Source organism: Antrostomus carolinensis, unplaced genomic scaffold, assembly GCF_000700745.2.
Source record: "Antrostomus carolinensis isolate BGI_N321 unplaced genomic scaffold, ASM70074v2 scaffold16518, whole genome shotgun sequence".
NCBI classification, from domain to species: Eukaryota; Metazoa; Chordata; class Aves; order Caprimulgiformes; family Caprimulgidae; genus Antrostomus; species Antrostomus carolinensis.
The window spans coordinates 1-10,391 of NW_010332424.1; the positions used below are offsets into that span (position 1 = coordinate 1).

At 37.2% G+C, this 10,391-nt stretch overlaps 1 protein-coding gene across 1 annotated transcript; it reads left to right on the plus strand.

Annotated features, from left to right (window-relative positions):
• The first annotated feature begins 1,609 nt into the window (after nt 1-1,609).
• On the plus strand, nt 1,610-6,778 carry LOC104519409 (serotriflin). Its single transcript, XM_010173522.2, has 7 exons — nt 1,610-1,669; nt 2,421-2,552; nt 3,729-3,819; nt 4,376-4,521; nt 5,102-5,196; nt 5,903-5,991; nt 6,651-6,778. Exons 1-7 carry the CDS (start codon nt 1,610-1,612, stop codon nt 6,776-6,778), a joined length of 741 nt encoding a protein of 246 aa, XP_010171824.2.
• Nucleotides 6,779-10,391: the final 3,613 nt, after the last annotated feature.

The following is a 10,391-nucleotide window of genomic DNA, read 5'->3' on the forward strand; positions in this document are numbered from 1 at the left end:
AGGGATTGGAATGGACCTCGAAAGATCATCTGTATAGAACTTGCTCCTCAATCAAGATGAAAATGTCAGAGCTGCTGCACTATTTGCAAATGAAAGAATCACACCAAACCACCTAAGAAGAAAACTAACACTCCTTCTGGACTGCAATCAATATTATTTTTATTATCATCATTATTTTCCTTATAATAGGCAGCAATTTCTGACACTACAGATAGAGGTTGATTTACTCACACAGGACTAGATAGCAAGTAAATCGACTGACTCCAGTAACATAAACCCAACATAAATAAAAGGGATATCAGATCGAAAATCTAGAGGCAATTTCAAGTGCTAAAGAATGAATAGCATATGAATAATGTTATAAATGTCATCTCTTCCAAGTCATCATTCTAGGAACAAATTTTCAATCTACTCAGTGAAAGAAGAATGAAATATAAACTGTTTTTCCAGGACCCTGGTAACTTGCTGTTAATTCTTTGAGATTTTAATCCATCATTCAGTTTCTACCAGAAGGAAAAGTTCTCTGCAACTTTTCTTAACTCATTCTCCTCACCTAACATCAACATGTTTCTTTAATCACTGAGCAGAGATGGATTGGTGGATTGTATATATTTTCATTGTATGTTTATGGATTTAACAGATGTTATCCCAGTAGTTTCCTTATCAAACAGGATCTCCTAGATCTGTACCACTGACACGTACTGCTCACGCTGTTGATTTTTCTCAGAGGCCAGCTCTAAGGTTTATTTTCTTTGGCAGTTTTTATGATGTCTATTTTCCTTGCTTGTTTCAGTCTGTTTTAAGGTAACCTGTTGAGCTCAAAGTTACTTTTCTTTGGGATTTTGCCATATCTTTACTCTTTATCAACAAAAAAAGACATGATTTCCTGTATGTCCTCAGTAATACAAAGATATACAACCGTTGCTTCTTCTGACGTGTAGAAAAAATATCCCATGAATATGAGTGGGTTTCAGGTTGTCTGTGTACGTACTGTGGTATTTGCTTCTATAAGGTATCTTATCAGCCAGAAGGCAATAGCCAATATTATTTCCTGAAGGTTTTGTGCATGTCTAGGTGTCAGATGTAACTTGAGGGTGATTACTATCATTTGCTTGAGCCATTATGATGCTGATTTAATGATGAAACAGGAAGCAGGAAAGAAATGGAGACAAATGTTGATGTGTTCAGTGCTCCACTCTGAAATACCAATTCCCAATATGGATGATGCTTGCTTGGCAGGATACTGATGTGACCCTACTGAACATATTAATGGGCTTTTTTAATAAAAGGAAGCAAAGATGAAGGAAATACTGCAAATGCAAGATATCTTGAATAAAGAAATTGAGAGGAGGTTGATCTGTTACAAAAAACATGCAACTTTATCTGCTTATGATCCCTGTTTCAACATGAGATAGTGGTACTCATGCACCATCACACATTCATTTCACAGTTTCAATACATCCAACTGTATTAAGTATCAACTGAAATAATCTTCTGTGTGGCAGACTTGACTTTGTAACAATTTTGTGTCTTGCTCACATATTGCATTACAACATAAACTATGCAACAGAGATTGATGGATTTTGTGTTTTGCTTTTTCTCTGTAGAAATGGATCTACTAACTGCAATCATTTTCCTGGCTGCTTTGCTACACCGATCTGAAGGACAGGTAAGATCATCCATCTATGCAAAAGAGCCATATCTGAGCACATTGTATAGACATCTGAAATGGTGTAGTCCGGTCTAATGATCTATAGCTCTTTACAATTCAGGGTTGAAAGGATTGTTAACGTGTTAACATAACACAATAAAGATGAACTCTTATTTTTCACAGATTTTTATATTAAGATATTTCTTCTGCTCATCAAAAAAAAAAAAATTATCTTCACAAAACTAACTTTAAAAATACATTTTCTGAAAATGTTAACTGAAGGTATTCTAAAATAATTTAGCTAAGTATCAGAAATCTAGTCTTCACCTCTCTCATTTTATGCTTTTCTTGTTGACCACAAAGGCAAACTGTGATAATTTTAGATATTTATATCTATGGTACAGTTCTATAAAATTAAATAATATGAACCAGTGCACATAAGAGGTCAAAGTCAGTCTTGAGATATTGTTCCAGAGCTAATCCAGTCCTGAGATTTCAGTCTCGAGTTAAGCTTTCTCCATGTTTGGTGTGGAGACATCTGAAGGTAGAATTCCTACTTACAAATTTAATTTAAGGTCACATCTCCTAATGAAAGGTGTAGTTCAAATCAAGGAAGAAAGAAAAAAAAAAATCAGCAATTATAAGAACAGAAGAAACAATAGAGGAAAGCTGGGAATTTCCAAGAAGCTTTACTTTGAGAAGAAGTTCATAATTTATCTTGCTTATTAAACTACTGATAATTGAAAACTTAACTGTTATTGTTTTCCAGTTTTTTCCAGACAAAGGACTGCGTATTTTCTCCTTTCCTCGTTTTAAGTTTCAAAACCAAAAGCAGATCCTTGAGGAACACAATGAAATACGGAGATCTGTAATTCCAACAGCCAGGAACATGCTGAAGATGGTAAATTATGCATTGCAACTAGCCTTCTTTACACATCATTAGCAGAAGATTGTAGCCACAACCCACACTCAGTGAACAGAGAGGGCATGAAAGGTGCTCTGGGATTGAGACAAAGAAATTAGAGGTTTATCCCTTTGTTTCCTCAGTCTTGTTGCTTACATTTACATACCTTGATGCTGCAAGCACTTGTAAAATGATTGCAAAGGTCTCAGGATAGGCTGTAAGTACTATTCAAAACCTCTCTCCTAACCAACATATTTTAGTTTCTCCACTTAGAAAAACTCAACATAGGAACTGTTCCACAACTAGGGTTATTTGTCTACAGGAAGCAGGAACACAGATTTGCCTCAACCTATTTATTGCTGTCAAACCTACCTTAACAGGCTCCACAGTGAATCACAAGTTCTTGCCTTATGTTTGTTCATTGCAGTAGATGGCAGCTACAAGCCTTTTCAGGGAAAGCATTTAAACTGGGGATAAAGTACAAAGTGCAGTGATGGCTTTCAAATTATGGATAACACTCTTTAGTCTGTGGGGTAAGGAACTCCCATAGATGAGAAAAACATGCCTTGGATGAAGGAAAGAGTATGTAAAGCAAAAGTGGAGCAGGAGCACAAGCAGCAGCATGATTCCATACCACACATTGTCAGGGGGTAAAAAAAGACCTAGATCTGTATAGCCATTTTTCCTCAGCTGAGCTTCATTTGCCCATCACTGGTTCCATCCCTGTCTGCCCTGATATTCTTTGTTATCCCTAAACCATGAGCAGATGATCTGGTCAGTGCTTTACGGTTAAGTCTGCAAGGTGAGTCTTGCAAACATTCCCCAGGTTCAGACTCCAGCTGGTGTCTATCACCACATTTCAGCTGCACCTGGGTTGAAAATCATTTTTATACCATTTAGTGCACTGGACCCCGCAAAGTTAACTAACTCAGACACAAAACCAAAAGAAAGCAACAGTATGTTATAAAATTCCTATCACGACTGTGTGATACTGTGCAGAAGCAATGCCCATGCCTCAGTAGCGTGTAAACTGGCACGACTCCTCTGCTTTCTGCTGTGGACCTTGGGAACATTCAGCACGCAATGCCCAAGCCACTTCCACTTTTTTTTTTCTTCTGATGGACTGCACTAACCTATCTGTGACCTAGATACTTCTTCCTTTGTGTCTTTCAGGTGTGGAGTGAGAAAGCTGCCAGAAATGCTCAGAAATGGGCAAATAGGTGTGAGATGAAAATCAGCCCAGCAGATCTGAGAGTCATTAACGGTACGTGACAAATATGAAGCCTAAGCTGATGGGTTAATGGCAATTTGCAGATGACCCCTGTGCATGTGAACTAGAAATAATAACTTTTAATCTGTTGTAGAATATCTTTTTTAGGATTAAACACAAAAACATCATCTCTGTCAGATAAATACCCTGAAAGACAAATTTTTGGAACTTGAGAGAGAGGGACGCTATGTTCTTGCCCTATTTTTGTACCTTTCTTGAAGTGTCCACTTTTAGCTCCTGATGGAGATGAGGCAGCAGAATAGATGACTATGGTAGGAATATGACTATTGGTATGAATAAGTACAGACATTTTTGCATAACATTTTGTAGTCAATAAAGTAGCGGTGACTGAAAGCTCACCAAAATCAGAGCAACATTTCCCGCAGCTTTCATAGGAACAGGTGCACTGTCCTCTTCTTAAAATCACAGGGCAAACAGATTGACATTGTAGAGACTTTTTTTAGGATGTAGCTACAATCCCTCTGTCCTAATTCCCACCCTACAGCTTGCTTCTCTCCTAAGTAATACAATAGACTTGCTTCTACTTCAGGTGTCACCTGCGGTGAGAATATATTATTATCACCTTACCCAAAAACGTGGCCTGAAGCAATTAAAGTCTGGTACAGTCAGTCCTCCAATTTCAAGTATGGATATGGAGCAACAGCAAAAAATGCCAATATCGAGAACTATACTCAGGTATGGAGAACTGAAACAAACTGCAATGATATGCTGTAATTACAGTACACCTAAGGGAGCTGGGAGATATTTATCCTCAGGAAAAAAACAAAAATATAACTGTAATCAAACCATTATCTATCATTCACACTGATCAAAAAATTAATGATAAATTAAAACCTTTTTTAATCTAATTCTGAGGCAATAGAACCAGTATTTTAGAAGAGCTGTCCGGAATAGAAATGTTACTCTGTAGAAGAAAAAAATAATCAATACCTTCAATATAGAAATAAATATTTTCCGTATGAGGATTGAAAAACATGATTAAGAGATGTCGAAGCAAAATATCTATGATGAAAATATTTGAATTTATACTTAAGTGTCCTGCCAGAAACTGTATCCAAAAACATTTGGAAGCTGGAGGAGATGGTTAACTCATTTTTCTATTTCTTATTTCTAACAGCTAAACTGTAAACTTAAAAGCTAAATAGACAAAATTAAACAAAATATTATCTTCTGGTTCTGTTATTTTGTGAGCTCTTTGATAAGAATTCAATAAAACATTACTCTGAAACAATATGTTTATTTTTTTATTCCACAGCTAATCTGGTACAACAGTTACCAGATTGGATGCGCAGTTGCCTACTGTCCTAGGAGCCAGTTCAACTACTTTTATGTTTGCCAATACTGTCCTCCGTATGTAACTGTCTTTTTATTCATTTAAGATGTGATAATTACAGATTTATAAAAAAAAAACCTCCTGTGTTCCATTGGTCATGTGTAGGATAAAATTACAGGTTATTTTAACCATTTAAAAATTTGAAAATAACAATGTGATTTGTGGGATTACTATTAGGTCAAATAGTTATATTCATTTTTTTCACTTTGAAGCAGAGATTAGGGAAATTTTAGCACATGAAGAAAGGTCTGCCTCTTTCAGAATCAGGCACCATGCACAAATCATCCTTTAACTTTGACCACAAACAAAAAAGTCAGATGCAAAGTGAAAGCCAACAGCAAATGAATATTCACAGAGGTAAAGAGCCCATCTGAAACAGCTGCATGTCAGAAGGCATCTGCTGAGGTTATGTCCTTACAAGTCCCAATCACTTGAAAGCCATTAGAAAAGCAGAACTAGGAAGGATGTAAGATTATTTTTTTAACTAGCAGTGTTATACAAAGGCAAATAATTGATCAATATTCTTTCCCTACTTATTGTCCCTCCTATTTAAAATCAAAGTTACTGTATTCTGTGAATATCTGAAACTAAAACATGATTGTCTGTGATGTCTATCCAAAAACATCTGGATGCCTTTCATAGTGATAAAAAACATAAACTCCTGTTAAGGGCTCAGAGCTGCACTTTGACCTTGTTTTGTGTTGTATTTCTTTCAAATTTCAGAGGAAATAACATAATGCAAAAAGCTACACCTTACAGAAGCGGACCAAAATGTGCAGACTGTCCCGGCTACTGTGACAGAGGGCTTTGCAGTAAGTGGACATCTCCTCCTCCTTACAACAAATGTTGCTCTACCTCATAACGTTCCTTTGTAGCGTTTTACTTTTTCATACTTCCTTCTTGCTAACCTGAAGGAAAGATCCTAGAACTGCTTTTTAATTTTCCCCCCTAAAATAACAGTGCTTAAATATCCCACCAGAAGAGGCACAATATTTAGTGGGGAGGACGAGGGGGGTGGACCAGGTGACCTCCAAAGTTTCCTTCCAACATCAACCATCCTGTGATAAAGGATAAGTCGTGTTGCTGTTGAGCAATAGGTGCATTATCACACTGTCAATCTTCTGCTGCCCTCTTCTGGAAAGCCCAAGACAGAATGTCTTGATGTACATTTATATCTAAGGGCACAGATTGTCAGGATCCATGGGCATGAAGATCTGTACAGGCTTCTGGCTTCTGCAGACTTCCATGGTGGAGCAAGTCAAAGTGTACAAATAGATGGGAACTGTAAGGTACCACCTTTCAGCCTGTGTTCCCTTTTGTATAATATTCAAGTAGTCTTAACAGCAGAGCAAAAGTACAAAGACTTTCTAAACACAAAAATATGGAATTTTTGGAAAACGCAGAAATATCAGACCAGGACTTGGTTTTCAATTAATATTTCATGGTTTTGTTTTTCTCTCTTGTATTTTAGCGAATCCTTGCAAGCATCAAGATTTATTTGGAAACTGTGGAAATCTGAAAATGTTATTCAGCTGTAACAATCCAATGGTCAAGAACAAGTGTCCTGCTACCTGTAGATGTACCAATCAAATAATGTAATGTCCTGTTGGATGACATTATAGCTGCAATGAGACTTACTTATTAAGAAAGAGTAGAACTCACTGTGGAGTGTATTCACTCTCAGTGCATCATCTCAGATTGACATATAAGTAACATTTTTTTTCTGAAATCTCACCATTCCTTCAGTCCTAAATAAGTCTAGTAGCTCAAAATAACCTCTGATATTATTTTAGACTTTGTAGAAATTATGCTTAAGCTACTAATGTGTTACTTCGTGGTTTTCCCTGCGGTGGAACTTCCACTGATTCATTTGTTTTTAATGGGACACATGCTTTTGAAACATTTTAGGGTTTTTTGCAAAATATTACATGCCACTTAACTTCCTTCTGTTACCTTTTCTTTGATTATCAACGGAATGTATTCCTGCTAAATAAATACATGATTTATCACTGGTTCAGAAATAGAGTTTTTCATTGAAATTATTTATAATTTATTTCTTTGCATTTGAAAATTTCCTTATGGATATTTCAAGGCTCTTTGATACTTCAGGTGAGTGGGAATGAGACTGGAAAAGAAGGACAAAGCAAAAGTGGGTTGACCCTGGCAGCATGCCAGGTGCCCATCAAAGCTGTTCTATAACTCCGCTCCTCAACTGGACAGGAGAGAGAAAATATAATAAAAGACTCATGGGTTAAGATAAGGACAGAGAGAGATCACTCACCAATTACCATCACAGGTAAAGCAGACTTGACTTGGGGAAAATGAATTTAATTTATTACCAACTTCTCCCAGAAGCCACTCCTGTAACCCTGCTACTGCCAAAACCTGGCCATGTAAACCCAACACAGTGGTGCATTTTTTGTACAGCCAAAATAAGAGGTACACATCGAATCTGCCAATTTTTTCTCTGGCCTAAACACAAAGTTTCTGATACATCTGTCTATGCAGGTGGGTTTTTTGGGGTTTTTTTTGTATGGCCCTGACAGTCCAGAAATAGGAAGCATTTTAAAAGCATTCATAAAAAGAAAGATATACATATATATATATATATATATATATCCCTTCCCACCCTCTCTATGAGTAAGTCAGTCCCACACTCACCTGGAATTCATATTGCAGCATGTAGAAAAAAATATTGCTTAAACAAACAAGGAAAATCAGTAGATACAAGTCCCCAGAAATCCCCATCAAAGTATTTGATTTTCTCCAGAACTTCCCAAGAAACATCTTAATGCCAGTTCCTAGCAATGCACACCTCTAGGATCTTTCCAAGAGGATTAAGTTCAGCTGAAGGCCTTAGATGTGCCTTCTCCCAGTTGTATTTGCAGGTAGGCCACCAGCTCCTGCCTAGGGGGGAGTTTAGCTGGATCTGCTGCACTTGGTCACAGTGTTGTGTTAGTTTATGTATTGCTTCTAATGATATATTTCCTTGAGTAAGGTTTTTAATCTCCTATCTTTCCAGGTCCTTTACAATGCAGGGCATGACTTCAAAGGACTGTGTATCTATGTTGACCCAGAACTGAGGAATTTGATTTGTTACCTGTCAGTGGCATTTGTTACTTGGAGATACTTTCTAATCCATTTAGTGAGGAGCAATACCAAAATCATGCTTCTTTAGATACTAACAATATTATTACATTGATAAAACAGTCTGTCAGAATCATCTTACAGGAGTTTTTTATCTACTTATTATAGCTTTTATCTCATCTTTAAATTTATAACTATTATTAAAAGGTAGATACAGAGGAAACAGAAGCTTTTCATGCTTACAGTTTATGAACTTTGATAAGAGGTTAAAAAACCAACAAACATCTGGAACAGTATCTTCTCATTGAACAGGGAAGTTACTAACTTTCCTCCTGACACTTCTCTCAACTGATACATCCATACAGATACACAAGGTGCACTAGGGTGTCCCATCGGACGACCAGCTGCTCCTCAAAATGGGTGCTGGTCTCCCATAGGTCTTGTGTCACATATACCAGCCCTGAGCAGGACTGATCCCACTTACCACCTTCCTTTCCTATTTTAGACAACAAAAATTTTCTCCATAGGAGTGCAATTCTGCTTAAAAACACAAGAGGGTGAACCATGCCCAGACATTCAGCTGCATTGGGTTTTCATTTTGTTACTTATACAAAGGGCTTCTCCTTGTACTAGAAATTACAGTTCTGGGCCCAGCCTGGCCTGATCTAACACTTCTTGCTTTCACAGAATTTCTTAACTAATACTGGATGAATAAATAAGCACTACCTATAAAACAAGTTTTGTAGCAATTTTTCTCCTCTGTTTTTTCATCCTGCCTCTGTTGGTCAAATTACTATCATATTAAAGCAATTTATACCATTAAATTAAGGCAATTTATGGTTTTCAGGATATCAATGACTAATACTAGTAGCCTTGATTTTCTACTTGCCTGAAGCTCAGTTTCAACATCATGTGCCATTATTTAAGGCTCCTACAACAACAGTGATATTTGGAGAAAGTGTGATTCAAACAAAAGCTGGGTGAAAATTTCCTTAGAAACCTATGTTTACCTCAGAAAATATTATTCTATAAAACCCTAGTTCTCTCACAGAGGATACATAATTTTGGTAAAACTCTCAGGTGTTTTCTGGGATATTTTGCAAGGTTTAATTTCTGCTTATAACCAAGGAGATGGGCGATAAAACTCCTTCCACGCACACAATTTCTCTCTCCTCCCTCTCTCTGTGGCCCAATGAATATTTAAAGAGGAATTATTTTATTATCAGAGATTTCTGAGAGAGCTCCCTCCCCAAGAGTCAGCTTCTGTGCTCTGGATATCCAGCTATGGTGTTTGAGCATGGCAGCAGCAGGAACTAGAAGAGATCTTGCATCGTGAAGTGCTACCCTGGAGCATCATGCATCCTGCTGGGCTACTGCAGGGTGTCCAGTCATCAACCTTCTTACTTTCACAGAGGATTTCAAAAGATTCTGCTTCCCTATTGATGTGGAATAGAAGAAATGGCAGGTGAGATGAAATGCTACCTGGATGATCCTGTTTCTCAATACAGACTTCAAGGAGAGCTTGGGTCACTCTATTTAGTTGTTTACGTCTCTGGAAAGGCTGAGATGCTTCTGAATATGAGTTGCCCATATACAGGTGAGGTAAAAGCAATGTGGCATTCACTGGGATCCAGCATGTCAAATAACATTTTTCTGTATTCTCTGACTCTATTTTCATAAATGTAGTTTTTATATTGATGCCCTGAGAGTTGTTTCCTTTGTGGTACTAGCATATGATTTTTAGTACATGCTGAAGTTACATCTACAGAATTGTGTTACTTTTTAGGTGTAGTTCATGCGGGAAGCTAGTAACACCCAGAATTTCTTACAATTTCTATTCTGGTTCCAGATATACTCACACATATGCTGAGAGATGATAAGAGCAAGTACTATGGTACAAGTGTAAGGCTTATCTGTGGAGAATGATGTAAGAGCTCTTCAGCAGTTAAAATGACAAGGACTTTAAACACAGAGTTTTGAACAAATGCTATGAACTATAACAGTATTATGGCTTGTGAAGAAAGAACAATTTTGATATCCAAAATGCACCCACTGCAGTAGTCACATTATCTAATTTGGCTGTCTTAGAATCAGCCTCTGGGCAACCTGTTCCAGTGTCTGACCA